The sequence below is a fragment of the Pholis gunnellus genome, assembly GCF_910591455.1.
Source record: "Pholis gunnellus genome assembly, chromosome: 12".
In the NCBI taxonomy this organism is placed as follows: Eukaryota; Metazoa; Chordata; class Actinopteri; order Perciformes; family Pholidae; genus Pholis; species Pholis gunnellus.
Genome location: NC_136539.1, coordinates 12,562,524 through 12,589,618, shown reverse-complemented (window position 1 = coordinate 12,589,618; position 27,095 = coordinate 12,562,524). Strand labels below are relative to the sequence as shown.

The 27,095-nt window shown below is 41.0% G+C and overlaps 1 protein-coding gene across 1 annotated transcript; it reads left to right on the top strand.

Moving 5' to 3' along the window:
* Window positions 1-20,840: 20,840 nt before the first annotated feature.
* hnrnpa3 (heterogeneous nuclear ribonucleoprotein A3) lies at window positions 20,841-25,288 on the top strand. The gene is made up of 11 exons (XM_079170381.1): window positions 20,841-20,881; window positions 21,722-21,844; window positions 21,958-22,104; window positions 22,216-22,426; window positions 22,511-22,600; window positions 22,703-22,777; window positions 23,439-23,486; window positions 23,917-24,054; window positions 24,189-24,311; window positions 24,412-24,494; window positions 24,596-25,288. Exons 1-10 carry the CDS (start codon window positions 20,876-20,878, stop codon window positions 24,477-24,479), a joined length of 1,029 nt encoding a protein of 342 aa, XP_079026507.1. The 5' UTR covers window positions 20,841-20,875; the 3' UTR covers window positions 24,480-24,494; window positions 24,596-25,288.
* The last annotated feature ends 1,807 nt before the right edge of the window (window positions 25,289-27,095 follow it).

Genomic DNA, 27,095 nt, shown 5'->3' with positions numbered 1-27,095 from the left:
CTTCATCCTTTAATTCGGCTGATTGAATACATGTTTTAGAACATAAATGTATTGAAATCTCAGCTGCAATAAATTACATCTAATGTATCATCATCAGTTTTGATTTTGTACCTTTGTCTTCTGACTAATTTCCCTTTCAAGTGTTTGAGCTCACCCTATATCCAAAAGGAAAGCGGGCTCCTCTCCATCTCCTATACGCGCCTGTGACCCCCGATCCTCTCCGGAGTTGCGCCGCTCCAGAGTAGCCAGTGTTGCCATAGTTACCTCCTCCCTGCTACTCTGTGAGGTCACCAGCGTTGGTGAGCTCTTCCCTCGGAGAACAGGCATAACTAATGTCCTGCAGGTTCGGGCTTGATGTAAATAGTCTCAGTTGACAGCCTGTACTGTACAAATACTCAATTACGTTTGCTTAAAGGAAATGATTTGTCGTAACAGTGAGCACTCAACTTGTGTGACATCAGCGTTGCCTGGGCAACGACGGCTGATTGCACAGGCTGGAATTAGGTATTGATCAGAGGGGGGGGGGGGGCGCCAGAGAGGGACTGGAAGCGATCCGCCACTACGATTTACAGAGGATGGGGGTGGGGGTGAACCTGCACACTTCGCCCCAGCTCAGAGAACTGAAAACCCCTCAGGAACCAATTTACACAGCGCTACGGTGCAATATCTGCAGCAGTCAATAATGGAAATCTGATGCCCCCTCTGCCATCAATGTGACCGCTCCTCTCCCTCTCGTTAGAGCACCTTGAAAGTTCTAGGCCAATCCATAGACACAATAGATTTCCAATGGTGTGGGGATATTTTGACTTTGGTATTCTCTGTGTAATTACACCTCTAAGTAAGGTTGGAGCTTTAAGGATCTGTCCTTTGTAGCCCTTTTAAAATGAATCCTTCTTTAATTTAATTATCTCATCACATTCATACTCCCTTACATCATTTGAAACTACTCACTCTTTCCTCCCATTTGCTAGTGAGTAAGTAGTGCTTATTGCTCAGCTCCTGCTGACACACATGTGATTTAAAATGCCACTCAAATAGCATCTTCACTCAATGAATTAAAAGCCTTCAGTGTATATCAGTATGGGTCTTGCATTAGTGCGTGCTTATGTCCGTGCTTCCAATGGGTGGGTCAGATGGATCAAAAAAAGTAGGAATGTTAAAATCATAATTTATCTTGAGAAGTACATTTAATACAATTTCTGAGCATCTCTGGACACATTATCACCACAATTATTCATTTAATCTCGGTAAGCCTGGGAAGTACTTGCTTCAAGGTAATTCATTTTCAATTAAAAATAGTACTGCAGGGGCCAGGTGTGGAATCAGTGAAGATTTCTTTACACTTTACACTTAAGAAAAATGTAGAAAATAAATTAGATGGACAAGTGGTGACTGTGGTGAGCACTAGGTTTATTGACCACAGTCCTTTCTACTGTAACTGTGGAGTTTCCTGTTCATGTGGGTTTTCTCCGTGGTTTCCCCAGACAAGCATGTTAGGTTTCAGGCACTGACCTCAAAACAGTCGAGCATTGCATGAAGCAAGCTATGTTAAAACAGATGATGTGTGAAAATAGATCTTTTGAACATCAAACTTCCTTCCCATGGGGAGCTATTAGTAACAACACATTTAAATCACACACAACATACATCTCACAAACACAATACTGAGTACCTGATTGAGGTTTAACAAAATGTTTCATTTGCTGAACTGAAGCTGAAACCAGCTGTTGAACCCTGAATGTTGAAGCGTGTTTCTGCTGCAGATTCGTCATGCAAACAATGTGTGATTTTTTTGCTGGATAGACATGAAGTCACTGGAAGGTGATGCCCTGCCTTAATGGAGCCAATCACATCCATGACAAGGAAAACTCCCTCTCCTGGCAGCGCATTGAAGTGCAATCCAGTGTGAAGTAACACCGTGTGACATCTGAGGATGTTTAACCCTGCAGGGCTCATTGTAGCCAACTTTACTCCATCTCCGAGGCGTCTGCGCTACGAAAGATAGAGCTGTCTCTTTTACATTACACAGACCTGGGAGATGTCAGCCACTTGTCTCATCGCAGTAATCGATTATAGAATACATTTGCTGTAATGTGATATATGCATATTAAAGTAAAGCCTCAAAGGCAACAGAGACTGCCTCTTTAATAGAATCCAGCTATCATCAAGGGCAAATTCCAAGACCTCGATGTAATGGAAAAACTGCTTGTTTGATCTTCCCAAAGCTCTTGTGTGGAATCTAAAAGGCAGCTCGCGGACTGTGAACTGGGCTGCGGTCACAAGGGTGTTATGGGTAGTCAGCCACGACATCCAGGGGAAGGGGACGGGGGGGTAGTTGCAGGTTGATGTCACCAATGACACACATTTGCTGCAAAGTTATGGCACCATCATCAGCAAAGCAATGACAGCTTCATAAAGTTTGATTTAATCAGACAGGAGAAATTGAACCATTATATGACATAATCTACAACTCTGGGGTGATATATCTCAAATGTAATGTGTAATGTCATTGATTAGAATTCATCTCTTTGCGTGCAATCCTTGAGAATGTAATCTAGAACGCATCTTGAATAGAAAAATCTCTACTAAATAACCACCTGCTTGTGTGTGGGTGTGTGTGTGTGTGTGTGTGTGTGTGTGTGTGTGTGTGTGTGTGTGTGTGTGTGTGTGTGTGTGTTCATGTGAGTCTGCCTGCCTGCCTGCCTGCCTGCCTGCCTGCCAAACGTATCCATTAATTTTCTTCTGTTTTGTGTAGTATTATTACACATTGGCTGCCGTTGCCAGTTTAATATGTTGTGCATCTTTTTTTGTCTCATTCCTTATAGTAGGTTCAATGTCATCTCTTTGTTGTCTCAAAATGCAATCAATGAAGGTCTTCCTACCCCATCCACTGAAAGTCAAACCCAACCTATCTAGGGCCACTCTGAGCTGTTCTGTCAAATCTAAGAATCAAGCCCATATTTCTTGGAGTCATGTTGTGCTAGTCCTCACTCCCGTTTGTGTGTGCCCTCGCACCTAATATACAAAAGATCTATTGAAATATGCATGAGGCCCATGATGCCTGCACTAAAAATACACTCAAATAGGGAATACATTGACAGCTCTGTTATTGAGCTCTCCTTGAGCTTTCTCTGTCACAGCAGCCACAGATCGCTCTCAAGACTCATGTATTATCAAAAGCATGCAGCACCGCTCTCTCCCCTTCCCGCTGACACACACACACACACACACAAAATATACATCCTCCTCACACACTCACTATCCCTCCCTTTTTTATGTCTTTATCAGTAAACAATTCCATGTTTCCTAAGAAGGTTTGCACATTAAAACCGGTTGCACCACACAAACTTTGGACATAGAGATACTAAATATTCACACAAACTAACTGCCAGTTGTTACTGTTGAACAGCTGGCTGATAAATGAGCAGTTAACATTGAGGAGTAAAGGCGGTAATGATGTTGTTTAAAATTTATACCAAAAAATACATTCCACAAAATTAATACCATATACCTAAAATGATGAAACATTTTGCCACGAATGTGAGCCTAAATGAACAAATATGTTTACGTTTGCTTATTCTGATATTTACCTCTCAAGTGCACTAATGCTACAAACACACACTTTTCCATAGCATGTATGAACAACAATACTAATATTTACAAGAGATTTTCTGGTTCAACACCTCTCGGCCCCCTAAAACTGTTATCCGGAGGTTATCTTACAGCTTGCGACGCTGCAGAAAACCCTCTATTGCTATTGAATGGATGGCATTAAAAATGTTTAACTGATTTAAACATTAGTAAGACACTGAAGACATTTACGTTTTAGGGGTGCAACTATATTTAGTATGTCACTAGTTTGCTAGTTGTTATAAAGAACATATGAAATGACTTAGTTACACACAAATTTGGATTTAGCTAGTGCAACCCAATCCTTGGGCTTACCGACTTTTTGAAACACACCCCAAGGCACCATGTGAATAAATGTAAGGAGCAGTTAAAACCAACCACCTTCAAAGTAATTTCAACAATTATTCCTATAATACAGTCAAGGCCTCGTTTTACTACCATAGATGATCTAGAGGGCACAGTGTTATGCCACATTAGCCGCTGCTCTACCATAAAGAACAATGAAGGGGAAAACAATTGGCCACCTACATACATGTACAGACCCTTTTATTTGACATAATATGACATAAAAGCAAGGCTCATATCCCGCAAAGCCCCTTATGTTGTTGGTTCTTTTGAAACATTTTTTCAATATATACTGTGCTGTTGTCCTGTCCGCTTTGACAAAGGTGGTGGTGCTTTACAATTTGGATTTAGGGGCCAAATTGGTAGGCATCAGTACCAGCTACACCTCTGTAATTGGGCAGATTTTAGAGAGGTGCTATGAAATACACCCCTGCAACTTTAATAAGTTCCAGAGTTCTGGGCTCCAGGTTGCTTGCTCCCAAGGTGCTGGTCTGAGTTAGCTAACATTTATCACATAAACATCTAACACCGCTCCTGCTAAAGCAGACAAATGCCTTCCTGCTCCGCAATCCTTTCCGTAGCCATCAGAATCAGGGCAACAAATCCAGCTTTAATAGTTATCTATGGAGTCTCTCGCATGCAATGAACACCCACATTTATTTCTCTGCTTTCTCCCGATGAGGGTAAGTGGATCAATTAGTGAAGACTACAAGTTCAGCATCTTTACACATAGTATCAATTGTTAAGTTGAGCAACAGCAGGTCCCCAGATTATCTCAGATCTGTACCTCCCCTCACTCCCATCCCTCCTTCTCTCCCTCCTCCAGATCCAAAGCTAGCCTCATTACAAATGATCCTCTGATACACACAACCTTGGCATACACCTTCTCGCTAATGGCCCATGGATTGATTTTTAATTAGTAACACTTTTGGATGGTGGCCAACTCAAATGGACTTTTATGAAAAACTAATCACCTTTTAGCTTTCAGTGTTAAAAGGTGTAAGCGGACGGTTTGAAGCATTAATAGTGTTTGGATACTCACAATAATTGAACTCCACTAAAACCTAATTATTCACAAGCGAACATTTGTATGATTTATACTGGTAGCTGGATATCTTAGAGGGAAAACTATTTATCACCACACAAAGAGCACAAAGATGACCTTAGCTTTCTTAAAGTTCTGTGCTGAGAGGACGGTGGTGAAGTAGATGAAAAGTGGGTCAGGTCAGATACCGTCTAAGGGTTGCTGAAAATTTTGGGCCAATGAAATGTCAGTCCGCATTAAACAAGCAGGTCAGATGAGACCAAAACTGTGTACCCAGTGAGTTCATCTGGCATGAGTTCATTATCAAAGTGTACCCAGCTTTAATAAACTAGGCCAGTATTTATGACAAAAAGAGACACGAACAACATCTGTAACATTTTAGGCCCAGATGTGCACACTGTAATTCGCTGGCTATGAAGTCTGCTGCAGAGGAATACGTTTGCTATCCTGCAGGATTGTAGGATTATTTTCCAGCCATTGATTTTCATTTTAACACATTATTTTTCAGATTGTTAGATGTTATTATACTATTATTTTTTTTATTGCAATAATTGTTTGTGCAAATTGTACTGCATCTTGTTTGTTGTGATATTATTGGCACTTTTTGCATCACGAGTGCCTTATTTTATAAAAAGGAATATCAATAGGCTGGATACGCCTTGTTGTGGCAAGATGTCGTCTTTTATCCATAATCTTTTATGTTATTTGGTATTTTTCTACATGTCGATCTATACTAGAAGAGTTTTCTTGTTGAGTTTTTTTTAAATCCGAATTAAGGGCCTATTGATAGCGATAGAGATAGAGATTGCAAAGCCCTTTGAGGCATATTTGTGATTTTGTGGCGTTATAGATAAAAATGACTTAACTCGACCGTATATATACATTGCATGTTAAGCCATTCGACAGCGTAGATACTATGTAAAAGATGATGGTGTCATTAAATACTTATTCTGTTGAATATTTTTGATCCCAATGGATATATTTACGATTGCTGAAGTTTCATGGCTTTTGCTGTTGTCGGCAACAAATGGCAAACGTTCGGGGGACGAGAAAATGCAAAAGAAAGAGTGGAGAGCACAAGCCTGAAATAAAATCATGAATGTCTGAAGCATGATCTTTACACCGATTTAGGGGGCCTTATGTACATTGATTGGCAACACATTTCCGGTTTCTAATGATAAAAAACCAACAACCAAAATACAGTACATCATGTTTTTTACTTAAAATTGTCAGCAAATAGATGACTGACAGAGTTTGCTGTGTACATTCTACATTTTACACTGCATATTGTGTGGCATGCACACACATGTTCGCGATTGTGTTTTGTCTTTTTTTTACCTCAGGGGGGGTATTCATACTTTTCTGGGTGCTCGGGTCTATCACACACTCGCTGCAGCTCACACACACACGAACGCATCTGACCTAACAATCCACTCAACAGTAATTTATCGGTGTGATCCATCATTATCATGTTTTATTATAGCCACCGTTGGAGATATAATTCACAAATAGGCACATGCTGTAGTGATGACAGTGAGGGAGAGGGATGTCCTTTACCTTCGTCCTCTGCCAGGAGCCTTCAGGAGTCTCTGCGGCCCTGTATGCAGGAGACCAGACCCTGAATGGGCAGGGAAACTAGGGATCTGGGGAACAGGAGCCTGCCCTGTTAGCCCGCTGCATTGTGGGCCAGCAGGACTCCCATTAAGTGCCAGAGAGAGAAAGGGGGGGGGGTGAACACACCACAGCAGCAGCAGAGCGGTGTCGGTGCCATGTCACATGACCACGTTTGTATTCGGTAGCCATAACTCACTGCCTGTGCGTGGGGATTGATCCCAGGCTGGACACTCCCCGGAGGAGCCCTGGCACTCAGCGGAGTTTGATCCCTCAGATTAATGCAATAGGGATTCCCGGTCCAGGCCTTTGTCTCTAGCCAAACACTTAACGTCCCCCGAATTTGTATCCAGCAAAGGTTGAGTCCCATGTTTATTTGGGTAATGAATTGCTGTAATTAATGCACCTATTGATTCCTCCTCAGTGACTCCTACAAAGGCCAGTCCGATATCTAATTTAAAGGGAGTGGGAGTGTTAGCAAGAGGATGAGGAAAGGGGAGGAGAGCCCAGTATAGGCAAAACAATTGCACTATGTGCTCGCAGAATGAGAGCGTAATTGTTCAATGAATCACATTTGAATACATTCAATTAAATCTTTCAAGTTGAGGGCGTTTGTTCTGTGCGTGTGCTGTTATATCACTTTGGTTTCCTTCTCGTGTTGTAATAAAAATGTAAATCCTTGGAGGGCATCTGAGAGCCGATGAGGACGTTTGCCAAGTAGCGTCTCAGAGCTCTGGTGTCACGCTAATAACCACAATGCAATTTTCTCACACAAACAGGCGAGAGAGCATTAGCATATAATCCCCTGGAATTATGACTATACTAATCTCCATCACTGTGTCCTCCCAGGGGAATTCTGGATGTGCTCTTACAGAAACTGTTACTGCATGTAGAGGAATTTTGTTGAGCATGTCAAGGACAGGAGGTTTCCAGTTACCACACTATGATGAAAATATTCGTTTCAGTCAGGATCATATGTGTGTGGTATGGCTCTTGTGTCTTTTCTTTGATCTGAGACCTTTGCAGGGCTCCTTTAAATGCTGTTTATGTCCTTCCCCTTGCCGTGAGGCTGTGTGGCTGTGCCCTGTGTAAACACCTGGTCACCGCCACTGTGCAACGCCTGACCACAGAACAATGAACAGCCAGCTGGTCCATCTATTATTGTTTATTGAGGTCCACCTCAAGAATTGCATTCGTCCTCTTGTGAGTAATTACAAGAAAGTGAGCCTTTGACCTTTGATGTATATTGGAAAATAAAACTTTAAGAGTAATATTGTCAATGTGTGTGTATTGATCACAACTGTAATTACTACTAAATACCTTGACAGTCCAGAGGTGGGTGGTTTCACTGTTTGAACGAGGTCTGCTGGAACATAATAAATTACAACACAGAAAACAGATAACATTACTCTAATCATGAAGTAGTCCATTAGATTTGTTCTTGCATACCGCTAAGTGTGGTATTCAAATTGGTTTGATATCCAAGGAGAGCACAGATTGTGTGAGTAACAACAATGTAACAGGGCTAGTTATTCAGCTCATTAATAACACACTTTAACTAAATCATACCCAGCAGTTCAGTCTATTGCTCAGTTTTCCCCATTCTAACAACAATGATGATGAATAATGATTCGCTCTAACCTCCTAGATTTTCTAAGAACCTATGGCATGCCTTATTAAAGACAAAATAGGTAGAAGACTAATTAAGCAGACCAAATAGGAATGACGGCATGCCCAACTGCCAGAGCCAAGTAAGCGCTTGAAAAATGGCTCCTCTGCTATTTCAATTAATCAGTTGTATTTTGCTTAATTTTGTTTGACGTTGGCAGAGGAAACGTCCTCTGGGAGTATCTGTCCTTTGACCACTAATGCTTTAGTAATTCTTCCATCAGTAGAAGCTGTGATTGAAACAATCAAGTGTGTGTGTGTCTGTGAGTGAGTGTGCACATTCATTTGAGCCAGTGTTTGTGTACATGCCCCTACATGTATGACTGTATTCTAGCCTACATACGGTGAATATATGCACCTGTTCACAGCAGAGCAGTGTGCCCCAGTCTTTCATTCATTTGTGGTGCGTTCATCATTTTTTTTCCCCTCTGGAGACGAGTATGCAGGTTGATTGCAAAGCCCACACATCTGAGAGTGGAACCTGATTAACCTTACACTGACTCCAGAAAGCATGTGACCACTGCTGCTTCCCCTCCTCTCCAACCCGTAGCCCAGGAAGGAGATGCTGAACTTAACCTCTGCTACAGTGATGAATTAACAATAGAACAATTCAATGCCCCAGTAATTACCAAACTCTTTGGACACGGCAACATTTTTCAGCTCTGCCACACAGGTTTGTCAGTATTGGTGGCTTTCACCTGGAATCCTGGGGCTCTTTGCTCTTCCTAACTTTGTTTTCTCTGACGCAGATTAGATCTGCCACCCCATTACAGATTCATTTTCCTAATTTTTCATGTCTGCGCCGCGCCCCATCTGCACAGGGCTGATAATTGTGGGGACCAGCCCTGGTGATTAACATCAGCAGAATTAATTACGCCCGCCATTAAGGCTCCAGGTTGCACACAATGATCAAGAGAAATTAACTTTCTCCCAGGCCCCTAAATCATCTCACCTTCAAGTGGAGTGATGGCAAAGAGACAGGCCGGGAGTCCTGGACCCCGCTCGGCACCTTCTTAACCAAACATGAGGTGCGCATCCCACACCTGCACTGCTTCCCACCAAAGAGATTATTGCCGCGACTGATGGGTATCAATTACGCTACCTTATGTGGTGGGATGAGCGAGAGGTGTCTCGGGTCTGGTGACTAATGGACCTGGGTTGAAGCCACCCTGCAGCTGGAGACCAGGGAGCTGACTGCTCCTCTGGCCAGGGAGCAGCAGCCAGATGCTGAGGGGCTCAGTTCACTGGCCTGACACACACAGGTATATACAGTATCTGCACACCATATTTGACTGTGCACTCTGGGGTAGGGTGGCCGTGTGATTGAAGGTTTGCCAGAAATAAGGAAACGGACTTTGTCCCCTTAGTCGTGCAGACTGGCTGGATCAGTGTATCAGTTTGTTTTCCTAAAAAATCGTCTTGTTATTTTATACCTTTTAAGATGTTACATTGTGGTTGTCTTGTAGTCCGTACAGTGGATGAGCATCCGTAGAGGAGTGTGGCTCCTCAGAGAGAGAGAGTGATGTGTTTGTAAGCTATGCTAATGGCACAGGCCCCATGCCCCCGCAGCGGGGGGGACAGTGGTAATGTCAGGAGGAGATAAGCAAATTGCATTTGTATCATATTGACTTGTCAAGGTTACGCAGTGTGAGCAGGGGGAGGAGTAAGAGGCGAAAACTCTCCATCCCTCTCACTCTCTCTTTCCTTGACTATTGAAAACGATACATGAGAGGCAGCGGGAGAGGGTGAACAAGTGAACAGGAAGAGGCAGAGAGGTGGCTTTGCCTCGAAGCAAGCAACCTCCAAACACGGAGTCCTGTTGAGATAGCAATCACACGGCGCAGACAACAGACACACGTTTGAATGGGGAAGGTTTGGCTCTCTGCTCTCGTTCAGATTGATTTGATTTAGCTCCACAGGATCTAATTAAGCTTAGACCCAAACCTCTTCGGAGTTTCAGCAGCCATATTGTGAATGTCAGGCTTTGAGAAATGGCCATGAGCGATCAAATCTTGGTATGTGAGTTTTTATGAACACACATCACAGTGATGGAATAATGGCTGTCAATGGATATATGCTAATAAAATCTGACGATCGTTATGCATAAGGGGCAATATAAATTTTAATGACAGCGAATGCAACGTGTAGTAAACATAATAACCAAAACAGTAACAATAATGGCTCTGCCAAGTAAACTTGCATAAAAAAGTGGAGAATGCTGTGAAAAACCACCAGCACTGCCCGAGGTTCATCCCATGGTGATTGTCACAGTGCTTTCCTTTCCCTCTAATTAGCTGTAGCAGTTTTGCTTGAATTCAGTGTATAATCCCTGGATGAAGTGCAGTCAGCATCTTTCCTTTTCCTAAAAGCACAAGAGGTGCAGTATCATCAACTCCATCTTCGCTCCAACACTGCCCCTGGATGATTTAATAAGGTTAAAAGACTAGTCAGCAATTACCCCCCGCTCAGTGGAGGAAAGCTCTGAAACACAATTGCATTACAGCTGTAGACAAATGCCAGACAATACATCCACAAAGAAAGTGGCTACCTCTGCCTTTCACGCTCCAGCTTTTTTAGTTACAAATATCCAGCAGGGTTGGTGAACAACTTATTTTTTGATTTTCTTTGTGTGTCTATCTCAGAGCCTTGTAATGGTCAGGGTGAGATAGTCCAGAGATTGTCACAGAGTGACATTTACTGCCTCTGCTGTGGGGAAACAGGTAAGCAGAGCACACCATCTACAAAGTAGTCCCCTTTGACACCAGCACTCTACAAATCAGGGCTGAAGGGCAGGCCAGAACGGGGGGCACTGACACAGAGGTCCTTTAGAGTTCCAGCGTGGCCCAGGAATGTGGCAGAGCGAAGGCAGCTGGGGCAGAACAACCAGACGTCTGGGATTGGTCTGGCACCGTGGTTGATTTTACTAACCTCAACATAAGACAACTCAAGGGGAGATAAGTGTCTGGGCAGTTCCTGTCCCACTAAACTAACTCCATACTTGTTTTCCAGTGATAACGGTTTCGAACTGGGTTATCTTCTCCACCACAAGATGTTTGAAAACTGCTCGTGGGGGGTATCAGCTTTATTGAAATTAGTCCTCCTAGTTGCACTTATTAGATAATACTTCCTGTATTAGTGGAGCAGCAGTGATAGCAGGCAGATTTACAGCTCTCCGCGGCAGGCAGCACACTTTAACATGGGCCGTGTTAACTCTGCTCATTAAACAGAGGATGTCATCACTCCACGCCACCACTGCATGTTACGTGTCACACATATCCTCCGTAGGCCAGCCTCTGTCCGCCTACGTCCACAACATCCTCTAAATCTGTCATTGCCACCTGGCCCAGGGTCCCACATTTGAGCACAACGCCCCGCTGCAGCTTCGTACGTGCATGTGGTGGGCACATGTAGAGGGAGATACACAGGTGTTTGTGTGTGCGAGTGGCACATGAAGCATTACACACCCAACCCTTCCTCCACTCCCTGTATGTGTGGACGGATGTGTGGGACAGCGGTCGGTCCATCCACATGGGGAGAGGTGTAGGCGTGACGCTCACAGACACAACTGTGTACACAGGCCAGATAAGCAGAACAGGACAAGATAAGGAAGCGTGGCTGGCTACAGCAAAGTGCAGCCAGATATTCTGATGCCACCACCAGATGAAACAGCATCCAGTCTCTCTCTAAACATTTACTCTACTGTCCACCCATGAAAGGACTATTTCAAAATACTATTTGCCGCTGCATTTTAATCAATGAAGGGAAAAACAACTACTGAATCTGCATGCTTTGCTCAACACATGTTGTAAGAAAAGCATGCAAATTCAAAATAGATACAAGAAAATGTGTATTTGCTCAGAGAGGCCATCACCTGTTCCTGTCACTTACATTACACATAATCTATAATTAAACAGTGTTTTTTCAGTAATATTATTACAATGTTAAATATTTCAGTTTTATGAAATGCGGTGAATTCCTTGTATATAATCAAATGAATGTTGAGGAAATAGCTTGTTACTTCCATTATTTGCTCAAGAAGAGAGAAAGGGGCCATTGGCAACGAGCTCAACCTTATGCTTAAAGCTCTCTCCAAAGTTGTGTCCGAGCATTGCATGTTATTTATTTTTCAAAGCTTCCACATACTTTTACATGAATTACAATTTGCATCAAATACCGAAAAACAATCTTCAATCAAACGGTTCAACTTTATAAAAATAAAAGTATAATTAATAATCTATTTAAATGTGCTAACAATATAAGTATTATTATATTATTAAAGTGAATACAAGTATCACATTTCACCAAGGCAACATTGTGTATTATTTTTGTTTCTCAAATGTTTTGCATTTGTTTAGCTTAGAATTCAGCTGATTGAGAAGTTTCCTGAAATACTGAGAGCACAATTTTTCTATCTATGCACCTTGATTAATTGTTTGTCCAGGATATGTTTATTGTGGGCATTGTATGATGAAAATGGATTTCTACAAAGTCTAAAAATGTGTTGAAATGCACTGATAGTAATCATTTCTCTAACTAGATAAAGGGCCATTCAGGATTTGCCTGGGTCGACTTTCAAAATGACCCATGCCAGCACTGGCTATTAAACTACATTAGTCATCGACTCCTGGGACCACGCAGTCTCATGGTTATTCTTCTTTAAATAGAGTATCATCTAATTCAAAACATAGAAAAATGTGTTTATCTGACTGCACATAGCCTTGTTCCTATATGTTTGTGTATATAGCTATTTTGAGGTTTTGTGTGAGTGTGAACATGAATGCATTCATGCATGTGTGTTTACAAGCCCATGCATGGGTTTTGTGCATGTGTGCATGTCTCGTTGTGTGTGTATTCATGTCTGTAAACCAGTTTTGGCTCAGCAGGTGTGAAGGTCATAATTCAGCTGCTTCATAGTGATGCAGATAGTGTTTACTGTATCCAAGTGGTGCCATTAGACATCATGTCTGCAGAAATGTAGCCGTTGCCTCTCATGCAATAGATTGCTCCTCTCATCATCAACAGTGCAATCATTCTCAGTGATAGTAAAGCACAGGGGAGGAAAGAAGAGCTGGCCCGCCAAGATGGATGTGTGTTATTGTTTGTGGGATGACAGTGTGTTTCAATCAGGTCCTGTGTGCTCTAATCCCAGGTAGAGCTTTTGAAGTGCTGAGTCAGTTACTGCTTCATCGATCCATCACAGTGGGTTAGTAGTGGGCAGGTGTACTCCCCGGCTCCCCGGAGACCGAGGAAACACCTGCCCTGCGCTGCTCGGGACTTCATCATCCCACCATTCCTTTGTCTCGTGCTGCCGGGAGCTCAACGTCGGGCCACAGAAAACTGTGAAAGCAGCACTTTTGTGGTCGTTTGTTGCCCGTACACAAAAATTAGGGAAAGGGAGAGATGCTTTTCCCTTGCCTCCCACACCTGCCCCCTCCCTTATTTCTCACCCATGAAGAAGGGACATGCACTGAATGGACCGCACACAACTGCCTTGGAGCAGATCACTGCGGGTTCACCCCGTTTAAGCAGAGAGCAGGCATGCAGGGTTACACTACAATGCATTCCCCTAATCTGAATTTTATTAGACAATCCCTGTGTTATCAAAATGAATACTCTTTTACGATAGCTGTAGAGGAGGATGACTTTGGAAGTACATTTAGAGAAAACATAGTGGTTATTATTACATCTGAGAGCAGTGCACCAGTGAGAGCTGAGAGTCTATGTTTCTCCTGCTGCAGGCAGTCAATTAGTGCCAGAGGGAAACACAGCACTCCTCTGTTGCTCTCCACTGAGGAGTTGTAAATAAAGGTTTTTATTACACCACACTAACTGCTCTTCTCTGGACATCAATAGGCCAATGCATTGGACTGTTTACTAACATAATCACTCCTCCTCTTTTCTATTTCTCCCTAAAATCAAGACGGAAGGTCACAGCCGCTGACTTAAAAACACAAACATGATCACATTCATGGATCGATGGGTATTTTTGAACTGACTGTCGGCACCAACTTTAACACAAATTCCTTGAATCCTGTCAACGCAATCATTTGGAAAAGGATTGACAAACCAAACAACCTTACACATTTTATTGCTCCCACAGAGCATTTGGAGAAAACCTGTCCATATAAAGGAGAAGGAGAAAAACACTCCGAGCCCATCCTGACCTGTAGATCATTTAAAAGGGCTTTGTCTTGGCCTGTCTGACAGTATCAATGCTCAGTGTGATGGCTTCCATGTATCAGACTAAAAGACTCAGTCAATTTAAAAAGCAAACTAAGTGCAAAGCTGTTCATAGACTTATGAAAACAGTGCATCTGAGTCCTTCAGGAAAACACATAATGCACGCGTGAGCAACAATTCTCCCAGTAGAAAAAGTTATTTTTGCTTAATGATATAAATTATGGAGACACTGCATTGAGAGGAATTTGATGATCTTTATAACACTTAACACTGTTATACAATAGCTTATAATTACATTTTCTCCATTTCATATCCACAGAAACAGTTCTGTGTTAGTACAATTATACCTACAATACATTCTTGACACCAGACTTACATAGTAAAAAAACATTCATATAAAATGATTGATTTATTTAGTACAAGACCATGCAAAGACATTTGTTACTTTAACAACTATGCCAATTTTCACCACATCACATTGCAAATTCGAGAAGCATTATTATAGTTTTCAACCAGTATTTAAAACATATTTGTGTACATTGGGCTCTTTATTCTGTAAACGGCAGAAGGCTGACTCTTTTTTTGCAGAGCCACATAATTATAATGTTGGACTCTAAAACCCATTTGAATCATTCTGCTATCTTCTGTCGTCAGATTATATAATAGGGATTCTTCTAAAGGTAGAATAATTCCATAGGTAGATTTGTTTTAGTATTTAATCTTGTATGCTGTCATCCTGCTGATATGTGGTAGGGTATAGAAAAACACATTTCTTTTTCTTTGTTTTCAACTCCTACTACAGACACACACATTTTACTGACAGAAAGAAGCAAAATGCAAGGCCACTGTAACCAACTTTAGCTCCCGCAAATTGAATGCTGATTCTATTTATATTTGGTGTGATTTACACCCAGTTTCCTCTATGCAAGTGAACAGGAAACAGATGCTAGGAATTGTTCTTTCCTTAAATTCCTCAGAGAGAGATTCTAGTCAACACCGACGTGTGAGATTGGCTTTGTACTTGCATGCGAAAAGGTAGTAGACAGTGACTAAATTGACTCTCTGGTTTTCCTGCTCTGAATCTCCATTTCCTCAGAGTTTCCACTTGCGTACGTCCGTCTACCCAAACCCAGGTTATGGCAGGCAAGCTTCCCTAATGGAGTCACGGAGCCCAGTATACGCTTTCTCAGGACAAGGTCAAAATTAAAACCCCAGGCGCCACGGACAGTAAGGGGTTGGGTTTGCGTAAGGGACATTAAGTTCATAAAAATATTTCAGTGACATCCGACAAGACAGGTAAACACATATGACTTGTGTAGCTGATGATGAAATAAAGCCAGTTGCAGAGCACATTGTTTTCCCTTGAAAATATCCCAAAAGTTAGAAAGCAATGCTTTAAATACATCAATCATCTTGCAACAGCACCCCTAATAAAGTACACTATTGCTATAATAAAAATGTGTTCCCCATAATTACATTAATCAAGGAAACAAATGGAAACAAATACAATTAAGGTTTTGAAATTATTGCAGATAATCAAGTAGCCAGACATGTGACACAAGGGAAACATAATAATTTAGTATCAGGGAATATTTGACATTTACAAGGTGATATGATTTGAAAATAAAAGGCCTATCTTTTCATGGACCATGGTGCCATCTAGAGGACGCTGAAAAGGAAAGGAGAATCAGGCACAATATGGCCTCATTTGAGAGGTTATATTGTTAATGTTAGCTTTGTGCAAATTACATATCTTGTAATTGGGGATATGTGAGTTCATTGCTCCCAGGAAAGGGGAATTTTTGTGTTAGTTGGAGTGGATAAAGTGGATTTAATAGAAAGAAAACCCTGCAGGCTTAGCCGGTCTTTTGTTTATGGCACTCGCCACTGACGTCTTGTGTGGAGCATTATGATATGGTGCCACCTACTGTTGGATCACTTCCTACATAACCAAACGTTGTGCAATCAGAGCATCAATGCTATCAATCCAATCAAATTACATTGATACAAAGGTCAAATAAAAAAATAAAAGTACAGAGTCCGATAAGTGCGTGTGTGTGTGTGTGTGTGTGTGTGTGTGTGTGTGTGTGTGTGTGTGTGTGTGTGTGTGTGTGTGTGTGTGTGTGTGTGTGTGTGTGTGTGTGTGTGTGTTTGCTTACTTTGTATTTTCACCCCTTGCCACCTGATAAGAATAAAAGGGGGGAAAGGTTATATTCATGTCATCCCTCACCTCACAGATGATTTGCAGCCACTGGCTCCTCCCTTACAAAGATTTACTGTACATGAAATCTTTGCTGACATGGCTACTCTTCGGCCGCTGCGTCTCAGATATATGGCAAACGATAATTTGGAGGTGTAAAATGGGTATAAAACCTGTATTAATTATTTAATCGTGGTTCTAAGTGCTGCCTTTTAGTCCACACCAGGCTGTCATCCCCCTCTATTTCAGTGGATCGTTATATCACTCATTTGTCACAGAAGAAAAATTACAATCAAGACTGAGATTGTGTATGGTAAATCAGAGCAAAGCAAGACTTTTTTATTGGTATCATTAACTGTTACTTTTATCAATTGTTCACTCCATTTGATAAGTGACCTGCTAATTGCATTTAAATCTCCGTTTTCTAGAAGCTGAGCCTCATGGAAGAAAAATAAAAAGCTGTTTCTTAAAATGCCATATGAGAGGACAAAGCAGCCACCACAAGTGCACAGAATAGAAATGTCCCTGGCAGGTAGCAGTGTGTGGGACCTGTGATATATCTTTGTGTCAGGGGGCAGTTAGGTACAAAGACTGCGGGGTGTGATCAACAACCAAACTAACATGTTGTCCTGAGGTTGGGGCAAGGAGGTGTACACAGAGCATCCATCAAACTACATCTGTGAGGGGCTGATACTGTTTACTCTCAATACACTCGCTACACTCAGCTCAGCTCCTCCTGACTGATCTCAGAGGACTTTCAATTCTGAGAATATTTATCACAGTAATGCCTGCTGGGCATTTGTTCATTGGGGTCACAGATCTGGCATATGATAATGGCCAATATGTAGCACAAGATAAAGCACAACTTCACCTACTAAGTTACATACATACTTTATTATAATGTTGTATGATGACCATAATGGATACAACAAACCAAAATGCATATGTGTTAATAACAAGGAAGAGTTTTCGTCCACAACTATGCAGTTTATTAAAAAACAGTTATTCTTAAACTTGACATCCTGTGATTTCGGTCTTAATTTAATCATTTTAAAGAGTAATCTAAGTAAAGGCATCAGAAATATATACTTAAGTATGAAAAGTAAAGGCCCCTGGCAGTGTGACATCACCATGTATTATATATTGATTATATATTATTTGATTATCACTACTGATACATGAACATGTACGCAGCATTTGTACTTTATGCTGCATTTTGGCAAGATTGAGCTAATTATTATTAGTTTATACATTGTTAGGGAGTTTACAGTTTTTGCATGTAAAACATGAATGTATTGATATTAATTATTCAATGCACAGCAACTATATATAACTTGTAAGGTAAATATTGTGGTGTGTGTTGCCGACACTGACGGGTGAACGAAAAAACTACGACGCATCAACACATTAGCTTTATTGCCAAAATGAGTGATTTTTAGCCTAAAGTGTCAGGAAAACATCAGCTGTCTGGAGCTTAAGTTTGTGTATACATGGAAATAATTGGTCAAGTGCTAATTTAAATTGAAATACAAGTAATCGCAGAGACAAAGCTACAGCATCATGACCGTCAGATCACTTCTCAGACAGAATGTGGTATGCAGAGTTTTTGTTGCATGACTACATAATGCATTCTAATGCTTGTTTGGGTTGTAACTCTTGCTCGTTCCAATACAGACATAGAAAAATCTCCCCCATGACATTTGGAATATATCCCAACCATCTGCTCTACTTCAACAACAGTAGCTCACACAGGCCTCAGATGCTAAGTTTACCATTGGTCTGAACATGCATCCACTGCAAATATACAGATAATATATTGCCCATTATTGTTGGAAATACCATCACCATCCTCAAATGGTCCAACAGGGATCAATTTTCAAAGAGGAAGATGGGTTTTTTCACATGTTCCCACATGGCAGGGCATCAAAAATAAATATGTAAAACAATAAAAAATGGGATATTAGTATTACTGCTTTCAATAAAGTTCCCCAACTAAGGGTAACCAACTGTATATGCTCAGGAGTAGAAATAATGTTACCAATTCCTCATTAGGAGTTTAATTAAGGAAAGATTTACTGTATAAACGGTAATTTGTCTGTGATTTACTCAGATTTGTTTAAGATAGGAGCAACAGAGACATTTCTGCTCAACTATTTGCTGGCATTAAAATCCTAATGTCTCCATTATCTTTCACAGTAACTACAGTGGAATAAAGGGAGCAAACCCCAGACTGTCTTGAATTTGAACTATGGACTGATCATAAATACTCATCATTAACAGTGTCAGAAAAACATTACCCTTTTTATTGGGGCTGTATTTTCCTCACACACAACAATAAAGTTAATGACAGACATTGTCTGAACCATAAAACAGTCATATATTTGGATGCTGGTCAGCTTCAACAAGGCTTGTAGCATTTGGCTCATAGATCATGCTTGCCCGATCAAGTATTCTTGTCAGAGAGATCTGACTTGAGCTGAAAACACAGATGTCATGTTTCAACAGCTGAATATAACTTGAATATCGGGAACACTTTTATGCATGCTTGGAGGCCATTTGGTTTGAGACATTTCTGCTTAATGTGTATCATCATGCCAATATACTATAATGAATGGATGTGTTCATGGAAATTCACAATGAGAGTGCTGCTTGAGATGATGCTACTAACAGAGATAAACAAAAAAAAAACTCCTTACAATATGATAGAATAGCACTTCAGTGAATATACAACTCTTTTTTCAACTTTTCAGCTTGCAAATTAATAGTATTTTGCAGAATGTGATACACCATCAACTCTGTGACTCTCTAGCCTTTTGTATTAGTACTACGTCTGTAAGCTGCCTTAACTTGAACACCAACAAATACAAATAATGATTGCTCTGTTAAAACTGGAAACATAGACCCAACTGTTGATTATAGAAATAAACTCACATTGTAAATGCAAAGTTTTGTGATCAGCTGAATCAGTTACATCATTGAATAATTATGAGTTTATTTTTCAAAATCACACTGGCATGTGCCAAACATTGGAAAATTGCTTTGAGAAACAGACACAGTATATGGCTCAATTTCCCTCCGCAGTGTCCCAGAGACCATTCTCACACTTAGATTCTGTCTTGTGGGGCCATTTGTATATATATAATATAGTTTTAAGAGTGTTTTGTTTGTATTGTCTTCGACAAAATCAAATAACCACAAACTAAAAATCTTTCTAGTTGCACAAAACTTAATGGAAATATTGAGGTACCAGTGTACATACATATTGTGCAGAGGGTACATTTTTGCCATGGGTCCACCTAACAGGTTAATCAGGCCCTGCAGAAAGGGCACTAGTCTTACTCACATGACAGTTTTACACGTCACACATTCTACTAATTGAAACTCCCAAATAAAACAGTTTAAATGCATTTTGGCTTTTGAACAATTGTGTTTTACTGTCAATTAGACTTTGATTTCAGCTTTAGCCACTTTTGCTGTCCAGCTGGCTCATAAGACATCCATTTTATTTTACAGTCGATACTCTGTTAGCATTTGTATTTGGGCTTGATTATTCAGGTTTAGGCTATTGATACACATTTTTATTTAAAACATCAGTCTCAAAGGGTAGGTCAACAACACTGAACAGGAACGTATTAAATTACCGGTTGCATAGTAACACAAACATGATGTGATCATTGAGATTTTAAATTGCCATCAAATTAAATCCACACCCAGCAGTCTCAATTATTGAACATTGAGTGGCACCAAATTGTATTAAGTCAGGTCTATAGAACCCCACAGTGTTTGTATTTTCCATCCCTTGTATAATCTAAATTAACAGGACTCACCTAGGTCTCTTTTAAATGCAATGTCCCAGTCACTTTAAGGTCTGCCCAAACAATTCAGGAATTGGATAAACATTACTTTGTTCTGTCAAGACGTATCCCTGTTTAACCAGGAGATGGCGCAAATAATCTTCTTTTTCTTCTTCATTGCACGAATCCAGGCAGCAAAAAGGGACAAAGTGTGCTAAGAAAGAATAATAAACAATGCTTTATTTACATAGAATGTTGTACCATCACAAGCACGCATGAACAACAGTAGCTTCCACGTGCTATAGGTTAAATGTGATGATCGTAATCTAGGACGGACCTACGACCACATCGATTTCCTGCTCACGTGACCCACTCAGAGCCGCGGCTGTGGACATCTGCAAAATGGAGGTGAGGTGCTCGCAAATGTTGCAAATAATGTACTGTAATTTGTAAAATGCAATGAAGCTACTAATAGTTGTAACATTGACGAGGGAACGCCCGGTGTTGTATTGTAATGTGTATCTTCTCTGTAGCTTTAACGTCGCTCATGATTCAGCGCTGTTAACGGTAGCGGACGTTGCGGCTAAGCTAAGCTAACGGTTGTCAAAATTACAATACGGTAGTGTTACAGTTAAGCTAGGTGGTGTCACAACTGGAGAGCTCTTTCTTGGGTTATTGTTTCACTTTGACTGTTGACTGAGCATTGTTGTTCGGTTCCCTTAAACCCACATTAATCGTTATAGTAGATATATAATTGGTGGCTTTTTTGGTAGTTACACAATGCTGAACCTGCAGCATTTCGTGAAGTAAGCTAACGCTAGCTGTCAAAGCTGGAGTCGTCCTGCTATGGTTGTAAAGGAATGTGGGCCTCAGCCTGACGAATATCTTTTTCCATATAATTTAATATATATATATATATATATATATATATATATATATATATATATATATATATATATATATATATATATAACGTAGCCATAGTATGTATTGTCCATGCTCTGGGTTTATTTGTCTGCCTACTTTTACACGACAATGCATTTTACCATTAGCGTATTAGTCTTCTACAACGAGAAACGTTACAATCTAACGTTAGACTGTCATTACGATACAGTTGCTGACATTGTGAATGTATCAATCTGTAAGAGCACACTGTTATGTAACCGTGCTGTAGGTTTCCTCAACTACATTCCCTGTAACACTTTTTACAACTGTAATTATATTTATGTTCTTGTTTTGCTTTTTTAGGACCGTGAAGCTAAAGAGCCCGAGCAGCTCAGAAAGCTGTTTATTGGAGGTCTGAGCTTTGAAACCACCGAGGAGAGTTTACGGGCCCATTTCGAACAATGGGGGACTCTCACCGACTGCGTTGTACGTATTTTTTATTGTAATCTGTGTTAAAATGGCCAAAGATAATCATAAACATAGCTGCAGTACAGTTAAACTGTTCTCACTCCCATTGTGCATCGTTTTGTTGATTATAGGTGATGAGGGACCCCAACAGCAAGCGATCAAGAGGGTTTGGCTTTGTGACATATGCCGCAGTAGAGGAAGTGGACGAAGCCATGCAAGCAAGGCCCCATAAAGTAGATGGCCGGGTTGTAGAACCCAAGAGGGCCGTGTCCAGAGAGGTAAGCAAATCCCAGACCTGAAGGCTGAGACCTCGGCGATGTTAATGTACGGTGTGTGTGTGTGTGTGTGTGTGTGTGTGTGTGTGTGCTCATTGAACCGCTCTGTTTCAGGACTCCAACAAACCAGGAGCCCATCTGACAGTGAAAAAGATCTTTGTCGGTGGTATCAAGGAGGACACGGAGGAGTACCACATTCGGGAGCATTTTGAGAAATATGGAAAGATTGAATGCATTGACATCATGGAGGAACGCTCCACTGGCAAGAAGAGAGGATTCTGCTTTGTCTCATTTGATGACCACGACACTGTAGACAAAATTGTTGGTATGTGTTTAGACATCAGCGTAGTTGTTAGTAAACATTAAGCAATGGTATGTAAGTGTGTGGTTTTTTTTTCTTTCCTTAAAGCCCAGAAATTCCACACAATCAACTTCCACAATTGTGAGGTCAGAAAAGCGCTCTCAAAACAGGAAATGAGTGCCATGTCCACTGACAGGGGTAAGCACTCCATAAAATGTAGAGTGACCAATTTAGTACAAACTGTTTGCAGTCAGTTCGTTGACGTAAACAGCTCTAAAATGTCACCTTTGTACATATCAGGCAGGAGCGGAGGATCTGGAAACTTCATGGGGAGAGGAAGTAATTTTGGAGGTGGTGGCGGCAACTTCGGTCGAGGTGAGTAGTACTTGCACCCTTGAGGAAAGTGCCTCCAGCCTTCAACTAATGCAGGAGCATTTGATTGTGATGTTTACATGTCAATAGGGGCAGCAGGATTGGGAAGTTTAGCAAAGAAAGTAAAATGGTTGCAGTTCTTCTTTCCAATTTTTCAAGTGTCAGTAAACGACTAAATGGTGCATGGCCATCTGGTAAAATCAGTAAATCGGCTTGATCTAGGGAGGGATAAGCTCCGTTCTGTTGCCTCCAAGTCTCTGAGCACTTACTTTGTGTTTTAGCTCTGCTAAACTCACAATTGAGAAGATCTTTTCTCAGACAGATTATATAAACAGTGCGGATTTCCTCATGCAGTTGTCTGACAACAGACATGCAAAGTAAGTCAGAGGTGACAGAAATGGGTTTTTCTAACATTGCTGCTATGCAGAAATGCATTGTCATGTTTGTATGTTGTTGACGTGTAAGCATTCTCGAGATGCTGTGTCGGCCAACCTACTGAAAACTTTGCCTTAGGGTGGACTACAGGCCAGAGCAGAGAGAGAGAGATTGTTTGTCACATGAACCTACATTAGTGTGGATATGGTGTCATCCATGACAAGGCTTCAAGTGTACAACAAATTGGTCACAATTTCAATGCCTAAAACATCTTACCCTTGTTTTTTAGGTGACTATGGTGGAGGACGAGGTGGTTATGGGGATGATTTTGACAATGGTGAGCTCCTATAAACGTTTCATGTAAAGTTACTCTGATGAACTTTTAACTTGTTATGAAACCGTCTTGGTTAAATACTGATGCATCTATATGACCAACATAAACGAGACCATCAGCGAGACGATTGGCTATTTCTACATAGTTACTCTTGATGCTTGTCATCAGTGCCACCGGGTCAAAATCAGATGAAATCATGCAGGTTCAGAGTCCAGTGGGGCCTTCAGCAACCAGCCCACCACGGATTGACCCCAGATCTGGCTTTGCTGTGTGTGGAGCTGCTGCTCCTCCTCCGGCTAGAAGCAGAACAACTAAAGACTTGTGTCTTTAGAAAATGCTTTACAACAGCGTTCTGTTAATACCACTCATGAGCTATTCATTCCACTGTTCTAAATAAGGTTAAGTTGTACGTTCGGTATGTTCACTGTTACAGGTCCAGGAGGAAATTATGGTGGAGGACCAGGTTATGGAGGGGGCCGAGGGGGCTATGGAGGTGGTGGTCCAGGGTACGGCAACCAGGGTGGTGGATTTGGTGGCAGCTGTGATGGAGGCTACGGAGGCAATGACGGAGGTAAAACAACAATGTTACTGACTCCAGAATTCTGTTTGTTAAACCAAGTGCTCGATGTAACCCATTGTAAACATGCCGTCTCAGACGCCTAAAATAAAGACTTACCTTAAATAAATTGACGCTTGCATCTTCAGGATATGGAGGAGGTGGAAATTACAATGACTTTGGAAATTATGGTGGACAACAGTCCAACTATGGACCCATGAAGGGAAACAACTATGGTGGCAGAAACTCGGGTGGAGGAGGACCCTATGGCGGTGAGTTTAACCTCTAAAATGATACATCCAGTGACATAACATCACAATTTCTCCTGAAGAGTATCCAACGTATTTGGCGGTGACCAATCCTTAACTGCAGGTGGCTATGGCTCTGGTGGTGGTGGCGGCGGCGGCGGAGGTGGCGGCTATGGCTCACGGCGATATTAATTATTTCATGCTTTGGTAAGTTGCATTCAGTTCCACACCACCCTCGTAGCACAGTACAGAGTGAGCCCTTGAAAGTGCAGAATAACTATTTGTTCTATCCTGTATCCATTCAACAGGCTTCAGTTCTTAGCAGGAGAGGCGAGGAGGTGAGCAAAGGAAAGGAATTGTCAGGAAAAGCTGCAGGTTACTTTGAGGCAGTCATCTGAGAGCATTAGAGGAACACAAAAGTCAGACATTACTGCAGCTAAATCGGAGAAGTTTATGGAAGAAGGACTGTAAACACAAGACATGAGTTCAGATGATACTCTTCCCTAATTGTGATAGATGTTACCCTACCCAGCTATTTTCCCTTTTATGCGTCTGAAGTGTGTGTATTGTGCCTATGGTATCAGAGGTAAAGAGTACTTTTTTTTTTTTTTGTTCTCTGAAGTCAGTTCTTAATATCTTATTTTTCTTTTTTTTTTTATATGGGTTAGTTTTCTGCTGGTAAATTAATCTTTTGTCTTTTAACCTGGTTTTTGTCATATAGCCTAGTTAAATCAGGCCCTCAAATGAGCTACAATTTACATTTTTTTTTTTTTTTTTGAAGATATTATGATTGCTCAATTGCAAGTGTCAAGTGTATTTTAATTTTGTATGTGAAGCACATTATGTAAATCCTGCGTAGTACCAGTGTCATCAAATATAAGAACTCTGGATTAGAATCAAGGGAATCCCTCACTCTTCTTGTTGCCAGAAAACAGAATTCTAGATTGTTCGAATATTTTGATTAGAAGAAAAAGACTGAATAAAATTGTGTAGTAAAGTAACATGAGGTTCAGTGCGTCATTGGTTCAGAAAAAGATCAAATGAGTTCTTGAATATCTGTTGCTTGCATATTGTAACTGTGAAGTTTAACAAATCAGCCTGTCCAGAACTTCCTCCTCCTTTTAGGAACATAGTGTATATATACTGTATTTACATGTACAAGAAGAGTCCATGACAAGGGAGTTTTGGGTAGTTCTAGAGCAATGGTCCATACACCACCTATGCCAGTGTTGAGCAAATAGGATTATAACAGCCACAAGCACCTGCAGTTGGGCCCTCAGCATCGCTAGTGTGGAAGATTGCAGATGGCTGTCAGACAGGACGCCTTCAGCCCCAGCACAGTGGACCAGTCAGCATTTTGAGAGAGAAGGGAGAAGGCAGCGTCGAGCACAACGCCCACGGAGGAAGCTTGCAGTGTCGTTCCTGGTAGTGAGCATCTATCTCTTTCAAGGCTAGCTAAAGACCTCCAGCAGCTGGTGCTGGCGAAGAAAGACTAGTTCCTGGACACATTGGAGATCCCGTTGAGTCAGAGATACTGCAGTTTTACCCGCAAGTGCTAGAGTTCAGACATTAACAAGAAAAGGGAGTGAGTATTTCACAAAAGGCTGACTTAAGAAGATGAAGCAGGTAAGAGTAACCACTTTGCTTGATTTGCAGATGTGGAAAGAGGCATTCTCTTCTTGCTGAAAATCTGTAGAGACCTGATAACATGGAAGGTTCTGGATGGGTAAGACTTTTTCAAAATATTATCCAAGGCTGCTCATATTGTAATCGTACAGTGCACATGGTGATTATACGAGGTGCAAGGGTTCTTTTAAGGTCAGCCAAGCAGGATGACATCCGTTATTGCTCCACTTTGACCTGAATGAGCCTGAGACCTTCAACACACTGACTGGAATACCTTGAAGGCAAAACAGGTTTCCATGTCAGAGAGTCTTGATAAAGTCGACAGTGATGAAACACCCAGGTAGAAAGAAATTGCCATGCTCTGAAACAGTGAAACAGTATTTACACCCAGTGGCCGCTTCATTAGGCACACCAATACAATTTATTACAATTTAATACAGCGGGTATGCCAGAAATTCTGCTGTTGACTCAATTCAAAGTTGAGTTATTTATTTATTTTTACGTTGTTAGAGGTGTGTATATTCAATTACATGTTTATTACTGAGTTCGTAGTTAAAGGTGGTGTTGTAACGGACAACATTATATAGAGATGTGTTTTCAGGTGGTGTGTTTTTGTCCTCCGTATTACATACACTAAAGGCTGCTGTAGACCAGTAACACAACTACGAACTATAACCTCAGTGTTAAAACATAAGTTACATAACCACTTTATGACAGTTTAAAAAAAGAACATTATAACCTTCATAAAAGTAGACTTAATGGCACAACAGTTGTATCAGATTGCATTAGATTGTACATAGGTACCTAATAAAGTGGCAAGCCGTCATACAGTTTTGATATGTATGCAAATATGGTCCTTGTCAGTCTATAAATAAGCAAAACAATGTCATAATATGCAAGTAACTTTCATAGAGCAGCAATTGGAGGTGACTTAAGTATAATGTAAAAAATAGTGTTAATATGCACTTTTATAAGCCAGTTATAGTGCAACATGAAACATCAACATAATCTCCCCAAAGAAAGAAACAAAATATATTTATTTACTTGAAAGGCAGTCGCATGAACATGGAAAAGTGAGTGAACCGTATCAAAGAGAGGTGCTGTGGTCACAACTTGAAACTAACCAACAGTGGTATGACAAACACAATATATGTAGAGTATTTAGTATATGAGTATTTAGTT

What these genes read in the sequence shown, in the direction of transcription:
- hnrnpa3 (XM_079170381.1), top strand. An exon ending in CACTGTAGACAAAATTGTTG is followed by an intron (nt 22,427 to 22,510) that starts GTATGTGTTTAG and finishes CTTTCCTTAAAG; the next exon opens with CCCAGAAATTCCACACAATC. An exon ending in TGGAGGAGGACCCTATGGCG is followed by an intron (nt 24,312 to 24,411) that starts GTGAGTTTAACC and finishes CCTTAACTGCAG; the next exon opens with GTGGCTATGGCTCTGGTGGT.